Source organism: Rhamphochromis longiceps, linkage group LG4, assembly GCF_057381845.1.
Source record: "Rhamphochromis longiceps isolate RC_006_pf linkage group LG4, R_longiceps_female_GT1.1, whole genome shotgun sequence".
Lineage (NCBI taxonomy): Eukaryota > Metazoa > Chordata > Actinopteri > Cichliformes > Cichlidae > Rhamphochromis > Rhamphochromis longiceps.
Window position 1 is genome coordinate 17,690,675 of NC_140560.1, and position 17,841 is coordinate 17,708,515.

The window sequence follows — 17,841 nt, forward strand, 5'->3', positions numbered from 1 at the left end:
TTTTGCTTGTGAGCCACAATGTAAGCAGTGTTGCTTTGCTGACATGCACTCGATGCTGGCAGTACAAGCATTGTAGTGGTTCTTATGTTTTTGTAAACTAATTGTATAATATATTGAGCCATTCAATAGTACACAAATGTTTATAAGCTCCTTTTTGTATGCAACTTGCATGTCTTTCTTAATTAATTGTTTGTTTATATCATGTTTTTCAGGAAAAAGAAGAAGTTAAAGTCAAGTGGAAGCCTTGCTCAACATGGTATGTAGTAACAACTTTGTTGGACGGGAACAGACATTCATATTGTTGATAAATAGTTATCAACTCAATTTGAATTCATGTATTTGGACTAAAGTAAATTGGGAGCTTTTAGCTATCGAGCTCCTCTTCTGTGAGGAGCTTGATAGCTGTCCACCTCCAAAGTCCATTATGAGTTTTGGAGGTGGACATGGTCAACACTTTTAAGAGTAGGCATAAGACTTTACTTCTTTATAGAGCTTATAGTTAGGGCTGGTTCAGCTCAGCCCTTAGTTATGCTGTAATAGGACCAGACTGCTGGGGGTTAGTGTCCCCCCCCTCTCTCTCTGTCTCTTTCAGGGTTATGCAGGCTCAGTATTGGTTGAAGATGCAGTCACGTCTCCTTTTACTGAAAACTCTCCCCCTCTCCCTCACCACCATCTGTAAACACACATGTCTCAGTAATGCAGTTCATGCATGTTACTAACTAAACTTCTTCCCTGGAGTTTCTGTGCTCTCTCATCCAGCAGGTTCCAATGGATCGTGGCTGCTGCTGTGGTCCTGCTTGACATCTACTACATATATTAATACTCTCTGACTTGATTTGATTAATTTATATTACAATGAAGGTGTATAAAGCATGACATGAATATAGAAGATATTTCATCCTAAAAAATTGTCATATGTCACAACCTAAATTGTCCTATTTTGTGTGTGGTTGTCGTTGTTGTTTGTTATGTTTTTCTCCTGACAGTGGCAAAGTGTGTGATGACACATGGGAACCTGCGCAGTTTTACACACAGTAAACCAGGCACCACAGGTCGCAGAGATCGCACAGTTCACAGCTTGCAGTTCAGCATAAAAGTTCAAAATAAAATATTTACTATACATTTCAACCAGTGTCAGTCTCTGTTTCACTCTCTAATTGTGGCTTAAGTACCTAACATATTCATGAATCTGATCGATCAATAATATCTTCCCTGCACTCGACATCTCATAGTTTTACATATCAGCCAACATTATTGTCTACATCCTCATAAATATAGAAGTGACTTGCTTATTATAACATATTACAAGGTAAAGTAATACTGCACTGCACGTATAGTAAGTAACACCTACTGTGTATGGGAGCCTAAAGCAAAGTTAACTGCACCAGTACCAGCTTCAGAACATATTGTATATTATATGTTTCTACCTTTTTGTGATATGTCATGTTTAGATGCAGTGACAATTGCACATTTGGAGTTGTGGTCATATGTGGTCTTTATATACAGGGTATTAAAAAAAATTGACATTTTTTGCTATTTTTCTTGTTTGTTTGCACAATATTATTGTGTACATATTACATATGTAACATTATTGTTAATATTATTATTAGATATCAAAGATACAATTTGATTGAGGGTTTTCCTGTCATAATTTCAATAAAATTGCAATTACACACGTAAACAATAGGATCAAAATAAACTTTTAAAAAGTCTGTTGATCAAATGCTGATTTTCAAAACATTCTAGAGGAAAACAGAGATAAAATAATCTGAACAGTAACAGTGATTGTGGATGATGATGATGGAGGCTTCAATGGATTATTCTGTTTCAATCAATAGGTTTGTATCTATGACAATAATTTGATAAGTTTAACAGGTTGGTTTAGGCCTGGCAATACAGCAAATATTCACAAACTTTTGTTTTTGAAGAATGTTTATCTTTTTTGGGATGAAGCTATCTGGCAAAATGAGACAACCCTTTTAACCTAATCTTTATGTCTTTTTTGTGGCTATGATACTGGATTTTGGTTTGATGCATATGCAGGTTACAGCTGGGGAATGGCAGTATGTTGTGGATTGATTTGGCATGTTCAACCACTGTTACACCAAACTCTCTCACTTATAACATGATAAAGGCCTCTTACTCAGTGTCATGGATTTTCTATACTTTTGGGGACACAGGGCCAAAGTCTGAGGCAATAAGTCAGATCAAAGAAGGCAATGATTCTAAAATGGGAGTTTACTTATGTCATTATATATATCCAGGAATATGTGCCAGAGGATAGTTGTCATGAAATCAATATTAAATCAAAGTATTCCTTAATTACCACAGCTGACACGAGTTCTCCATAGCTGCCTGCTGTCTCAGGATCTGTCTCCAAAAAAGGACCAGGGAGTGCTAACATGTTATGTTCTAAACTGATGAAGAAAATGCACATTAAACATAGTATAAACTTACTGAGTGAAGTAATGTCAAGAGGATTCCTTTAGCTCCTATTGGGTTGGTTCCTTGATCAATGCAATACAGAATCATTAATCTGGTTTTATGTAATGTCCTCAAAACATGTCAAAATGAGGCTCACTAGTCTGTGTGGCCTCCACATGCCTGTATGACCTCCCTACAACACCTGGGCATGCTCCTGATGAAGTGGCAGATGCTCTCCTGATGGATCTCCTCCCAGACTCCAGGACTAAAGCATCTGCCCACTCCTGGACATTTTGTGGTGCAGTTGGTGGATGGAGCGAGACATAATGTCCCAGATGTCCTCAATTGGATTCAGTTCTGGGGAATGGGCGGGCCAGTCCACAGCATCAATGCCTTCGTCTTGCAGGAACTGCTGACACACTCCAGCCACATGAGGTCTAGGATTGTCTTGCATTAGGAGGAACCCGGGGCCAACCGCACCAGCATATGGTCTCACAAGGGGTCTGAGGATCTCATCTCAGTACCTAATGGCAGTCAGGCTACCTCTGCCGAACACATGGAGGGCTGTGCTGCTCCCCAAAGAAATGCCACCCCACACCAAAACTGACCCACTGCCAAACTCATGCTGGAGGATGTTGCAGGAAGCAGAAGGTTCTCCACGGCGTCTCCAGACTGTCACAAGTGCTCAGTGTGAACCTGCTTTCATCTGTGAGGAGCACAGGGCGCCAGTGGCAAAGTTGCCAATCTTTGTGTTGTCTGGCAAATGCCAAACATACGGCACTGTGTTGGGCTGTAAGCACAACCCCACCTGTGGACGTCGGGCCCTCATACCACCCTCATGGAGTCCATTTCTGACCGTTTGAGCGGACGTGCACATTTGTGGCCTGCTGGAGGTCATTTTGCACAGCTCTGGCCTTTCTTTCCTACCCCACAGTACCTTCCCTTACCATTTGTTTCCTACTCTTTTACTTCTTCTTTGATGACGGTTGTCTTTCTAGATAAGCAATTTCATTTGCTCTGGGGCGAGTCAATGGCTCGGGTGCATTCTGGGACTGTCAGTTCACCAGTGTGCTGGCATGCTTCTTAACAAACACACCACTACAGCAAACATCTCAGTTGTACTTGTTGATTTCTTCGACAAAACACTGAACAAAAAATTTACTTGTGAGTGTGCTGCCTGGTGCTTTTAAATTTTGTGATTATTTGAGCAGCCCAGAAAGCATCCCATAAATTAAATTATGTTATCGTATCTGAACATGTACACTAGTCATTAAATTAGATGGGAAAGAATGATTCAGGGTAAACAACTGCACCAAGGAAATTCCATTTTTCTTCTCAAAATGTAAAATGTCTGTTGAAAAATCACATTGAACAGAGATGTGATTAACTTTTTATTTTACCAAACATAACATCAATGATGACACAATCAGTCTTCATCAGAAGTGCTCAAATCACTCTCAGTGGCATCGTCTGGAATGTCCTCCTCCTCCTCCGAGTCCATTTCCAGGAGTGGTTGGTGGCTGAGGATTCTCTTGTACATGTCCTTTACTTTGAGCATTTCAGCTTTCAGTTCACTTTGTTTTTTTAAAACCAGGCTACAGAGTCCCTTCTGTGCATCCTCCGACATGCCAACAAAGGAGGCTGTAAAAAGAACAAAACAAATAAATATGAGAAAAGTAAAAAAAACAAACAACAAAAAAACATCACCTCATAAACACAATGAATTAGGATGCTGTAATTAAACATTTTTTTAAAAGGGAGAAGGCAGTGTTAGCTAGCAATCTAGATATAGGTAAAAGATCCAGTAAGACTTTAGCATCTGCTCTTATTTTCAATCGATTCATCAAAAAATTAATAAATAAATAAAGTGCTTACAGTCTGAGGAGATTGTCCCCAACACCACAGAACGCATTCGCAACACTGTCCAGTGATGCCGCATCTCCCTGCAAAGGATCATCTCCTCCTCTCTCAGGCGCCTCACAGCCATCACCTTCTCAAAGACCTTTCTCTTTGTCCGGAGGTCAGCAGCAGCTACAGTTTAACAACATCAGATGGGAAAACATAGCAGCATATTATGATTCAAGAACAAAACATTCAACTACTGCTCAGATACTGGGAGCTTGTTTAAAAAGGATATTTATAAATCAAGAGCTTACGTTCACTTGTGCTCTGCCAGGGCCAAATATCGGTCTGCATGAGGGCATCACTGGATACGATTTGCTTTGTTGGTTCAGCGAGCTTGTTGTAGTCGTCAACAGCAGCCGCCAAGCGTTTCTTCTCAACTAAGATGACCTTGCGAATTCTGTGTCGCCTCTTGTTGCTATCTGTAAATAATCATAAAAAATTCACACCTTCACATAATGTATATAGTTTCATTTTAATCTACACTCATCAATTTGTTTGCTAGAACAAATCACATCCAGCTTAAACAAACCTGGATCTGATTTGATTCTGTTTACAAAGTAGCTGTACAAGCTGTACAAACTGAGCATCAAACGGTCCGTTTCAAAGAAACTGGGACGTACCATTTTGTCTGTAAAGACTTTGTGTTCGCACTCTGATGATGACGACAAGCTCCTCTATTCGTGCCTGCAACGCTCCAAGGCTGCCATCAGTTTGATCACTTTCTAAGTGAGAGGAATATTAATCAGAATACAGGATGAGTAACAGTCACCAAACTACAGTGGACTCTGTAATCACTGACTTGATGACATTCATTATAAGACATCTGGAGCCTTCATGTGCTGCTATCTCATGATAATCATGAGATAACAAGTATGTTGGTGTTCAGGTTTATAAAACCAACTAGTACGACATCATTTCAACCCAGGTTCTATCCAATTTGATGAAACGCAACAACTCTGCCATAAATTTGCTTTTCCAAGGCTTATTTTTCATTGTTTGTTGACACTGTCAGAAAGATCTTAACTCTAAGTTCTTTAATGAGGCCATGGTGGGTCCTATTGTTAGACATGAGTGCATTATATTGAGACTCACCTTCAGCCCATTTCTGCACATCGGCCACCCATTGCTGCAGTGTGTCGTCATCCACACCCAGCTCATTTCTGGTCGCATTCAGGCTCTCCACTTGTTCTCTAAGGATCCTTATGATCTAAGAATGCATTCATAAATGTCATTCATATTGACATTAAAAGAGTACTGGTGTTTTCCCCCCATTACCACACACATTAAAATGGGTGTTGAAAAAATGACCTTTAGATATCGCTGGCTCAAAGTGCGGCCCAGTTGTTCCACTTTCCTTTTGTTCCACCCCAAAGCCAGGAGGGTCAGCATGTCTGTTCGCCCTGCATTTCAGTTAGTATACAAATTAGAATTAATGAGCAGGAGACTGAGTGGAATCTCAGACACGGACACACACCTGCTTTAGACATGTACTTCGTTGTGATGGCCGCCCTAGACAGGAAACTGTTTACTTGTTCCACCTCTTCTCCAACTGTTGAACCGGCCCCATCCTGAAACGCACCTCCCCATTTGATCTATAGAAAGGAGGTCACAATACATGACTGCTGAATTCATTCAACCTTATAACAAAATGTCTCAAACTAATCCAAAACTACAAGCTGCAGTATACCTCGCATTTCCAAGTGTGAGCCTTTGCATGCATGACGGAGAGAAAAGGACGCATTGACAAGAGGTTCCTCAGCTCAGGGCACTGCTGAGCCACCTTGGTTAAATAGGGGAAATATTTACAGGCCACATCGGAGCAAAGGAACGTAATATGTCCTGGGATGCTAGCTGCCAACTTCCTCTGGAGAAAAAGGGGGTAAGCAAAGATCTCCCCTCGAAACATGTTCAATGCAGCTAAGAGGACTCCGTGGCGACAAACAGCTATTTCCATGCCCTCCTCATCCAACTTCCCAGTGGACTTTTTGGACGACTCCTTTGCTGCAGTCCAAGATGAAGATCCGCACAACCCTTTCCCCGGGACCTATACACTCAAAGATTTTAACATAAAAGACATGACATGATTAAGCCCTATCAGGGACAAACTTTTTAAAACAAACGCATAACAATTAGCTGAATTAGCCTCGAGTCACACAAGACCTCAGATCTCCCCAGGACAGCACTGATAACACAAAATAAAAATCATGTTGTTTTTTTTAAATACACATGGTGACAAAATTAAGTAAACATTAAGATAAAATAAAGTAAATAGTATTACGACAACACCAAGAGAAAAATAAAAAAAATATCGACCCATCCATATATGTCTACACACACACACACACACACACACACACACGTATATGGTTACGGCATTAACGTCATTTTAACAAGATTAACGCTAACAGCACTAATATATATATGTGTATCTTACATGATTTGTGTGTCTCTGGATGTATTTCACAAACTCAGCAACTTCCTCATCTTTTTCAATGAAGACACCTTCAAAGTTCCCCTGCTCTGAAGTGCTGAACGAACACAGTGACAGTTGTTTGAAAAGAAACATTAAAATACATTTTTCTACAAATCCATATTTGACTTATGTACACAATGCATAACGTACCTTGCATTAGACTGAAAGCGATAAAGCTTGCGGTTTCCATCAACTGAGACGGCAAGCATGTCTGGAGTGCAGGCAGGGCAGCTAAAGCATGGCTCCTTGCACATCTTGTCCACCTCAAACTTTACAGCACTCCACTCCAAGAAACTTTTACTGAAGGCATCAGCTGATATTCGGCCATTCTTTTACATAGAGGACATACAACAGAATATTCAAGGACAGTCATCATAAACATTGATTTGCACAATTTCCTTAAACTTAGCAAATTTAGAAACTCACCCTTCCAAAATGGGCTGTTCGTTCATCCAGCATTTTGACAAATGCCTTAAGTGACATCCCTGGTGCAGCCTTCTTAATGTCATAGAAAGACTGAAAGACATCCATTGAAAACAGGGTGCAGAAATTTAAGGTGCCAGGCCAATATCCACTACCCAGGATGTCCTTAACTGAGGGGGACCACATTAGGCCACAGCTGGTGCAGCTCACCACTGGCAGTGCAAGGTTATAACGGCCTTTAGAAAGGATAAGGATAAATTCAGTCATGGCTCAAAGCATTCATTTTTTTCATGTTGTTTTCAAATCGGTCTGGTAAATCCAAATGACCTTTGACAGGTGCCCACATATACTGCGGGCCGAGGGTAATTAAAACCAAGATAGCAATGCACAATTTGCAATAAAACCTCCAAACACATCTATTGTGTATGTAGTGTGTGACAAAAGGGCAACTTACCATTTATGGTTACAAGAGCCACAATTGCGCCGGGTGAAACCTCAACGTTACCTGCTGGGCAGTCACACACATGGTCTGGCCTTTGCACAGGCAACAGCCGAACTAACATTAAAACACACAATATATATAAAAAGAATTAGAAATTAACTGATACACAATAAATATACAATAACAGCACCCACTCATACTCATACATAGCAAGAAATGCATAAGACTTAAAAACTGTACCTATTGGCTTGTGAAACTCTGATGAAGGCTGCAAAAACCCTCCTGTTACTGCCTCTCTGTTGTGCAGGACAAAGCGTGTGTGAACTGCAATATCACAGTCAGCACAAAGGAATGGAAGAGGCAGGCAGTCCAGACACCTCACAACTACTTGTTTGCCACACTGACACACACGGTGTGACTGTGGATCCAGAGTAGCTAACATATTGTCTATAAGACAAGGCCTGGCCTCTTTCCACTTTTGCGAGGACACCATATTTCTGATCGCCCAGTGAGTAGCAGCTGACTCAGACGACGTCTCACAAGTCATGGCTGCGTCCTCTTCTCCATCCTCCAACAACTGAAGGAGCTCCTGACGAAGCACCTCAGTTCCATACACTAACAGAAAAAAAATAAAGAAAGGAAGAAACTCTGAAAAACACTCTAGGCAGTATGTTTCTTAGGACTCCACAAAAGCCCTGCATAACTCAACTATAACAACAAATATAAAAGTAAACAGAAATCACAATATATACAAGAAGGTAAAGTACCTTTTGTTGGGTTGACACTGGCAACATAACTAGGTTCTTCACGTGGACATTGATGCTGCTCTCTGGACACTGGGGGGGGGGGGGGGGGGGGGGGGGGGAATGAAGAATATTTACTTACTGAAATTCTTTGGTGAAAACAAGTTGTGAGATAAAATCAATGGTTGTGTGAACACTGACCACGTGGCATGCAACTAGTACTTCGACTGGTTGATGGTCTTTGAGGAATAAAAGCTCCCTGTCTGTCACGTTTTTTCCAGCGCACTGGTCTTGGCTGAGGTTCACTCTGTGCATCATTCTACGCAATTAACAAGGAAAAAAGGGAACACCTAAAATACAGTCTATGATTAAAGCAAAGATTATCAAACATCTTAAGTTAACCAACTTAATTTGACATAAACTTTAAAAAAAATTCAAATAACATAACGTTTACTCCGTACAAAATATTAGACAAGCGTGTTCCCTCTTTAACAACTGTTTCCACTAAAAATGTTACCTGCATATCTTGAAGGAGTTCGTCAGCAGCCTGAAGCTCTTCCTCCAGCTCGGGATCCTCTGAATCACTCATTTTCAAGCTAAAGAGGAAAGAGATTTTTGCAGAACTCAGTGACATAAACACATAACTAACGCAATTCAAATGATTTTCAGTCTTGGCGCTCCGGTTAATGTTAGCAATTAACGTTAGCATCATCAGTTTGTAAAGAGCTAGCAGAACTCTTAGCGCAAAAACTGCTTTACGCACCATGTGAGGGTATTTTGCAGCACACAAGTCCTTTAACGTTTGTAATAGATTTAATCCATCATCGTTGGATTAAATGGCTAATGCTGCAGTAGACAGTGTAGTGTTACCTAGCAAGCATGCTGACGGTAGCTGTAGCCATTTTTAAATACATTACACCGTTTCCGAGATCAGTCACCTCTGTTTGTTTGAAGCGTTTATGAAAAAACAAGCTTTGAAACACACATCAAGGTATTACTTTAAATATATGTATTTTTTACATACCTGCATTAGAATCAATCAGTTCCGCCTTGAAGGAAAAAATGTCCATCCCGGTTTTCCCTCCAAGGCACGAGCGATAAGCAGAGTTCTGTCCTTTCCTTCTAAGATTCCTAATTATTTAAAGTAACACTCAGGTATGCCATTCAGCTGGGTTAGTTACGACGTCGGGAGCAGCTTGGGAGAACAAGGAAACACAGACTGCTTCAGGTTGTCTTCCCAAATCGACTCAAAGGTTTATTTAGTACATAACAGCTTATATAGAGAAAAAAAAGGTTCGTGTGTCAGCAAGTTCTCAGTTCAAACCGGTACAGACCAAATAAGGAAACGTCTTCCTGCCTTGTGAGCAAAGAAGTATCCTGTGTGTAGTTTATCAGTTCAGCTACAATTTATGATCATCCCAGCAAAATACACTCCTAGACATAGAATACAGAGTTCTTTCATTAGTGAATTCTGAAACAAACCACCTGGCCTTTAACGAGCCTTTTCCAGGAGATAAAGAAAAAGGGAGGATGGGAGTAAGGAAGTGGTCTCGTCTCTGTGGTGTTTTCGACCTTGGGGTACCAGCCTGTGAGTCTTACACATTAATTCTTGGGTCACAGAGAAAGAGAAAAACAACTAGTAGATGGGCCTTATTGAGTAACAGTTTTCCTGTATAAAACAATATCCTGTAAATGCTAACCGTGGTATCAAAATATCACAACAGTTCTCTCCTTTTATCATGAAATGATAACATAGTATAAAGACAGAATGTAATAACATAATATAAAGACAAATCATAACTGTAACTGGTCCTTCGAGCAAGCTTAATATCAAAAATTCTGAGAGCGTATACATGGTATCACACAACAGACAATAATCATCAAAAACATGCTGCAACGGTTACAAAGGCTACAATTAGTTCCTTCCATCTTCCAAACGTGTCCTGTAGCCACTTATGTAGCCACTGACCGTGGCCTGTATTGGCAATTAGTTCTATCTTCAATGCTTCAAGTCTATTCATAGCTTGTGTGAATGAACCGTTAGGAGCGGTATTATTGGGAATGAAAGTACAGCATACATCAACGGTTACTAGACCACAGGTACCGGTCCAATTAACAGGTAAAGCTAATCTAAGGGTATTATTGCACAACCAATAAGCATGTGGGATTGGTCTGGTCAGGCGCGTGACCATGTGTGATTTAACTAACTCCCCCCAGTCAGTGTCATTTAATACACCGTCTGGGGGAACAATGATCGATTCTCCGCTCGAACTTGAACTGTGTGTGTGTTCCTCCAGATATGATACAACTTCAGCCATAGAGACAGCTAGCCATGTCTCATTACAGCGTGCACCTGGGGAGTCAGAGAAAAATGTATAGTTATCCTTTGTATAATCTATGTGTGTGTCTGGGCCAGTTAACTTTAGTCTGCGCAGACATATCATACTAGTATTAAAATGGAGAGGGATCTGTCCTAAGGGCAGTGAGGGCTTTAACCTATTCTTGGGGCGTTTCATTGGGGCGCAGGTCCCTGCGGTGTCATTAGATAACTTCAATAATTCGCCTAATGGAGTCTCAGGGTTAGTTGGTGTGTGTGTGTGTCTAAGTAGGCAGTCGAGAGGGCTCAGAGTCAACTGTAAAGCGTCTTTAAGGAGAGCATTATCTCCGCCGATTTCCTCTAGTCCCTCAGTGAGGGGGAAACCGGATATGGGGTATCCTACTATTACCTGTTCTGGATTAGCCTTTGAACAGACATAACAGTTACTGTTTCCTAAATCACGAGCGGCTGTTCTGGCATTTTCATACCAGGCGTTAGCTCCTGCTCTATGGGGTGCATAAAATCGTTTATTAGTGGCGTTTATGTTGTCATTTACTGATTTTAGGGAACGTGAGGAGTGCATTAAGTAGGTGTCTTGCAAAATAGAGCATGAGGTATCGTCAGCAAAATATGACCTGCAGAAATATGAACATGGTTGCAGTTTACAATACAAAATAGCAAAGAGAAATCCTAAGGTTAATGCGATAGATATGATAGATAACCTAAATATATAAGAAAGACAGTTCTTCAGTCGTCTTCTGGCCTGGTCCCAGGTTCGAGAGACACAGAATAAGCGTCGTGTGATGACAATGGGCATTTCATTTTCTCCATTATCAGGATGGAATGAGTCTAGCTTTATCAGGTTAGACATCATGTGGTACTTTTAGCTTTCTGTTCCTGCTGGATGTTTGAGTACCTTGTTGTTGTTCTTTCAGACGTTGTGTGTTAATCAGTGATTGCGTGTGTGTGTATGTACATTGGATCCGGGCGCTGGCTCGCCGGAGATGTCGTCTACCCGTGTGTGTTTATTTGCTCTAGTTCCGGGCGTTGGCCCGCCGGAGATGTCATCTGCTTGATCCGACGCCTGAGATGGTCCGATTGGGCTGGTCTTAACCCTGCTGGCATGAATCCACTGAGGTTGTCCGTCTGTGAGGATGCTGGTTCTTCGTCACTGCCAGTACAGTCTGGGGCTGGAACACGCGCGGCCTCCCAGAGTGTCCTTGGTTTTAGTGACTTCTCCAACACGCATCTCCTTGTCTCCACTGGTGGAACTGTGGAGGGGAAAGGCTGAGAGAGACAAACTTTCTGATAGTTATTATTCAGTGTTTCTACCAGGTTGTGAACATCAGTGGACAATGCAATATACATCACCTTCTACTAGCGGTGCCCCTCTGGAAGCTGACCATGGTGTTGGAAATAATCTTATTTCAAATGGAGATAATTTGGTTACTGCAGATGGAGTCATTCTAATCTCACAGAGGACTTGAGGAAGTAATTTGACCCAGGTCATTAAAGTTTTAGCACACTTTTGAATTACTTCTAATGTGAATGAAGATCCTCTATCACTGTTAATCTGGTGAGGTATTCCGAATCTGGGTATTATTTCATTGCTCAACTTTTGACAGACTACTTCTGCAGTTTCTTTTGATGTTGGATAAGCTTCTACTCATTTACTAAATTGATCCACTATTACCAGTAAGTACTTGATGCTTCCTTGCGCTGGCATATGTGTAAAATCAATTTGTAATGTATGAAATGGAAAATCTGGTTGTGGTAAATGCTGATGTTTTGCTTTTGATTTTCCTACATTAGTTCGTGCACATGTTAGACAGGTTGCTAATATGCTTTTTACTGCATGCAATGTTTTCTCAATTACAAATCTTGATTTTATTGCCCCTATTACCCCTCTTTGTCCGACATGACTCACACAGTGAAAATGTCGGGCAAGGACTGGCATCAGGGAATATGGGAGGGCAATCAAACCCTCAAGGTTTTTATATAGGCCATCTCTGTCATCTAAGGTACAGTCATTATTCTATGCAGAGGCTTGCTCTTGTATGAATTTTAAATCAACATTTGTTTCTAAATAGTCTGGGAGTTTAACAAGTGACAGCTGTAGGGGCACAGATAATACTTCCTGCGGAGGTGGGAGCTGTGATGCAGCTGCAGCTTTGGCTGTCACGTCTGCTAGAGCATTACCTGTTGCTTCGTCTGTGTCAGCTGTACTGTGTCCTTTCGTTTTTTTACAACTGCAACGGCCGATGGCAGCTGTATAGCCTGAAAAAGTCTTTGCACAAAATCAGAATTTAGCAATTTATTTTCCATCAGCAGATCTAAATCCTCTTTGTCTCCACAATGTGCCAAAGTCATGCACAACGCCAAATGCATAGCGGCTGTCTGTGTAAATTGTCACATGCTTATCCAAATGTAGCTCACAGGCGCGTATTAAAGCCATGAGCTCTGCTTTTTGTGCTGAGTGAAATGGTAATGAGTGAGCCTCTAGTATGATGTCAGGCAATGTCACCACTGAATAGCCACAAAGAAATGAGTTGTCATTCGGCCTTGAACAGGACCCGTCCACATAAACCGTGGCTGAGTCTGGGATAGGTGTTTGCTCTAAATCTGGACGTGGTGCTGTGGATTCCTGTATACGTGTCATGCAGTCATGATCGTCAAGCCTGTCTGAGCCATCCTGTCGGTCATAAGAACACAGCATAGGATCAATAAATGTGCTGGCGAATTGGGTGTGCTGCTCGCTTTTATAGTGAGATTTGCATATGTTGTGTAGTTATGTTTGCTAGAATGGTCGTGACCTGGTGATTGGTGTGTAGAATAGTGTCATGTGAGAGTGTGAGCTTCTCGCAGTCCCTTATCATGATAGAGCAAGCTGCTACTGCCCTCAGGCAGGCCGGCATTCCCTGAACAACCACGGACAGCACCTTTGAGTGGCGGAGATCAGCACTCCCTTTAATGCATTGAAAGAGGCAGGCATTTCTGTGGACCACAGTATTCGAGGAGGCTTGTCTTTTTTACAACAGTCACGCAGAATGTGGTCATGAAAAGAACAGTCTGGTATCCACTGTCTGCAATAGTTCACCATGCCCAGGAAGGACAACATTTCCTTCTGTGTAGTGGGACGAGGGACGGAGGTCACAGCTTTGACCCTGTCTGCAGTCATGGAACGTTTTCCGTGAGACAGTGTGAATCCCAAATATTGAACAGAAGTCTGACAGTACTGCATTTTCTTTGCTGATGCTTTGTGGCCAGTCTTTTGGAGGTGCTGGAGAAGCATGTGTGTAGCAGTTTGACATAGTTTTTCACTTTCAGCACAGAGGAGGAGGTCATCCACATGTGGATCAGGGTGCAGCCCTGGAGGAGTGAAGCACCATTGAGAAAGCAGCAGAGCTGTCTATCATGCCTTGGGGCAAACGAGTCCAAGTGTACTGCTTATTTCTATGTGTGAATGCAAATAACGGCTGTGTGTCTTCATGCACAGGTACTGAGAAAAAGGAGCGGAGCATAAATCCACCACGGTAAAATGTGTATGCAATGCATGTCAATATGCTGTGAACATCTGAAACGAGAGGTGGCAGAAGAATGTTGACTGCATTAATTTGCCTTAAGTCTTGTATGAAACGCCATACGCCAGGTTTGTTAGGCTTTGGCACAGGATTGACAGGAGTGTGGGCTTTATTACTCCTGTAGTCAATAAATCTCCTATCATGACATCTAGGGCTGCGGCTTTTTCGGCAGAAATGGGATGTTGCTTGACATATACTGGCTTGTTGTGTTTTTGTACGTGATAAAGTGTACAGTCAATAAATCCTATATCATTCTCACTTTTAGACCACAATGTCATATTCTGGTATTCAGCTGGCAACGTAAGTGCAGAAATAGTACAGTCGATAGGGTAGGTTAGATCTATGTGACGACATGGTGTAGTTATGTCATAACCTATGTCTGAGTTATGTGACAAAATCACTGTTTGACCTTCACTTGTGTGAGCAGTTATCATGTTGTTGAAAAGTGTGAGAGAAACAAAAGTGTGGCTCCCAGTCATGGGATTACCTGGTAGTGGCGTCTGTACACGTTTTTTTGGCACAGTGTGTGACATAGAGTACCGGACAAAAAGGATGTTGAGTTCATTCTCTGCTGAGGGTCCAGCTGACACAGAGGATGTTCCTTCTCCATCATGTCGGTACATAGGGCAGAGAAAACATAAGCTGTTATCAGTGTCAGCAAACATTTCACCCTTTATGTTAAATGAAATACACAAATTCATTTTTGCTCTGGGTGTCTGCGGCTGCTGGAAAACTGAGCTAAATTTGCACCTGTGGGGCCATTATTGCATGCTTCCCTTTGTTGCCAGTTACCTTGTCTGGAAGAGCTCCGCTGACGCCTAGTGGCAGGAACTTGTACTGCGTTCTGTGGTCGAGGCGCGTGTGCCCTGTTGGTGGCTGCAAAGCGACATTCTCTGGACCAGTGTCCTACCATTCCACAGCAAAAACACACATCTCTACTTTTATCCTTCCGTCCTCTGAAACTTCCTTGCTGTGCTGGAGCGGGTAATCCTGCATACATTAGTTTCTCACTTTCCTCTGAGCCTTCTACATCAAAATTCAACATTATCTTAACACTTTTAGCTTTCGTGGTAGTATCTGCACTGGCCTTCAGTTTTACTGACCTGTTTTCTGGCGATAATCGTTCGGGATAGGGCTCCGGAAATAAATTAGAATGCATTGAACTTACAGTCCGTAAGTTGTAAACAAAGTCAGTCACATAAGCACTTCCGCATGTTCTGGATACGTGATCATGGACGTCTTCACCGATTCGCGGACGTAGGTTACACGTAACCGGAAATGGGAGGCGCACTGAGCCGTTATTTGAGACTTTATTTTGTATTTTATTAATTTTTGGTTTTACAGGTACTTTAGATTTTTTATCGGACCTGTCTGTGGTCTTTGAATTATTCTGACCCATGTTCAGTGATTTCCAGAGGGGTTTACACGCTAGGAGGATTTAGGTTAGTATTTTCGCTGCGGCACAGCTGAGGTCACTTTAAATTTATTGCTAGCAATTTTTGTTTGGGTGAGCAACTCTCACTTAACGAGCAACTTCTCGCAAAACAACAGGCAACTCCCTGTGTCTTTCTGCTTTTAATTTACTGCTTTTAACCCTTGAGACCCGTGTTTTTTTTTTGTTTTTTTTTTTCAAAAGAAAAATTAAACAATTAATTATTATTATTATTATTTTTACGTATAAATGTGTTGTGTCTTTCCACTTGATTATAACTGATTTATTTATAACATTTTATATAAAAGAAAAACGAGAAGCACATTAATTCATAGTAATTTAACATAAAATTGTTTGATAGTGTTAATTTGGAAAGCCACAACTAGCGGGTCCACCAACACCACACAAGGGTTAATTTACTTTATTCGGGGACTGAGGAAGTCGTCAGTGTATCTCTCTGGATCACTAAGTGAAACTTCGTCAGCATATCCCGTTTTTTTTATGGATCGATCACTGAGAGAGGTATAATACGGTCTTTATATAAATATGAAAGACGCATATTTACCTTCTGTCAGTCAATCCCACTTCTGACGCCAAATTGAAGGAAAAAATGTCCATCCCGGTTTTCCCTCCAAGGCACGAGCGATAAGCAGAGTTCTGTCCTTTCCTTCTAAGATTCCTAATTATTTAAAGTAACACTCAGGTATGCCATTCAGCTGGGTTAGTTACGACGTCGGGAGCAGCTTGGGAGAACAAGGAAACACAGACTGCTTCAGGTTGTCTTCCCAAATCGACTCAAAGGTTTATTTAGTACATAACAGCTTATATAGAGAAAAAAAAGGTTCGTGTGTCAGCAAGTTCTCAGTTCAAACCGGTACAGACCAAATAAGGAAACGTCTTCCTGCCTTGTGAGCAAAGAAGTATCCTGTGTGTAGTTTATCAGTTCAGCTACAATTTATGATCATCCCAGCAAAATACACTCCTAGACATAGAATACAGAGTTCTTTCATTAGTGAATTCTGAAACAAACCACCTGGCCTTTAACGAGCCTTTTTCTAAGAGATAAGGAAGGGAGGATGGGAGTAAGGAAGTGGTCTCGTCTCTGTGGTGTTTTCGACCTTGGGGTACCAGCCTGTGAGTCTTACACATTAATTCTTGGGTCACAGAGAAAGAGAAAAACAACTAGTAGATGGGCCTTATTGAGTAACAGTTTTCCTGTATAAAACAATATCCTGTAAATGCTAACCGTGGTATCAAAATATCACAACACGCCTCATTTTCTTATTCTTATAAATGGGTCTCTCCGTTCTCCCATCAGCCTTTGCTTACACAGGTTGCGTCTGATTGGCTGGAGCCGAGCGCGTCCAAAACTAACAGGAGTGGTGAATGAATCTATAAATGTGTTTTACGTGTGAAATGAAAATAATAAACCTAACAAAGGATTATGTACGTTAAATCTGCGCACTTTCAGATCGTGAATCAGTTTGGAAAACACTGTGTGATGGCCACAACATGAAGCGATTTTATTGTTGAATTATCAGTGATACTTTCGTGTTTTTGTTGAGAAATGTTAACGATGTCATTAAAAGAAAGCATTAAATTAGGGAGAAAAACCCGTTCGCGGAGAGGGTCCCCGGTTCTCCAGTTAGATTGTGCTTCACGGCGTCATGTTTCGCCGTGACGGGGTTATTATTGGAGTAAATGGATGGCTGGAGCCTCTGCTCGAAGCGTCTCTGATCGCCGCGAGCGGGTTCATATTGGAATGAATTGACAACCCACAGCGTCACATAAAAACGTGGAAGGGTACCTTAGGCGTCAGCATGAGAAGTTAAGGGACGTGACAAATCGTCATTATTTTACGCGTCGGGAGTGAGAACGGGTTGGTGTTCGCTCAGACACATGAAAAATTAGAGGGAACATTGGACCCAAGCTTCGCCCCCACAACAGGGTCCTCAACCGTCCTGGAAGAAAGTCTAGTGTGGTATTCTACTGATCAACTGAGCATGCCACCTTTCCCAGTTTGTGTCCATAAACCTCTTTGTGTGCTCCCCTGTTGATCTTCTCTCATTCCTACACTGCTCTTTTGATGGTCATGTGATCT

General features: G+C 41.6%; 1 protein-coding gene and 1 long non-coding RNA gene across 7 annotated transcripts in view; both read right to left on the minus strand.

Annotated features, from left to right (window-relative positions):
• Positions 1-3,810: 3,810 nt before the first annotated feature.
• On the minus strand, positions 3,811-9,461 carry LOC146671362 (uncharacterized). Of its 4 annotated transcripts, none has more exons than XM_085403585.1 (17): positions 9,435-9,461; positions 8,928-9,006; positions 8,612-8,729; positions 8,435-8,503; positions 7,908-8,282; positions 7,680-7,781; positions 7,229-7,461; positions 6,953-7,131; positions 6,764-6,857; positions 6,017-6,373; positions 5,804-5,921; positions 5,638-5,729; positions 5,422-5,536; positions 4,950-5,051; positions 4,581-4,748; positions 4,300-4,455; positions 3,811-4,065 (listed from the first exon to the last, which is right to left on the minus strand). In XM_085403585.1, the coding sequence occupies exons 2-17, from the start codon at positions 8,997-8,999 to the stop codon at positions 3,851-3,853; spliced, it is 2,565 nt and encodes an 854-aa protein (XP_085259711.1). In that variant the 5' UTR covers positions 9,000-9,006; positions 9,435-9,461; the 3' UTR covers positions 3,811-3,850. The 4 variants fall into 4 exon arrangements, with proteins under 4 accessions (XP_085259711.1, XP_085259712.1, XP_085259714.1 ...); XM_085403586.1 differs by lacking the exon at positions 9,435-9,461 and adding an exon at positions 9,174-9,237; XM_085403588.1 differs by lacking the exon at positions 9,435-9,461 and having other exon boundaries at positions 8,435-8,496; positions 8,928-8,949.
• A 3,730-nt stretch (positions 9,462-13,191) lies between these two features.
• Positions 13,192-17,841, minus strand: part of LOC146671363 (uncharacterized) — a 74,647-nt gene continuing 69,997 nt past the window's right edge. Inside the window, exons 1-2 of one of the 3 annotated variants that reach the window (XR_014911444.1) lie at positions 15,477-15,992; positions 13,192-14,909 (exon numbers count right to left, since the gene is read on the minus strand). This is a non-coding gene — a long non-coding RNA (uncharacterized LOC146671363). Of the gene's footprint in view, positions 14,910-15,411; positions 15,993-17,841 lie in introns of those variants that run through there. The other 2 variants (XR_014911442.1, XR_014911443.1) reach the window with 2 other exon arrangements.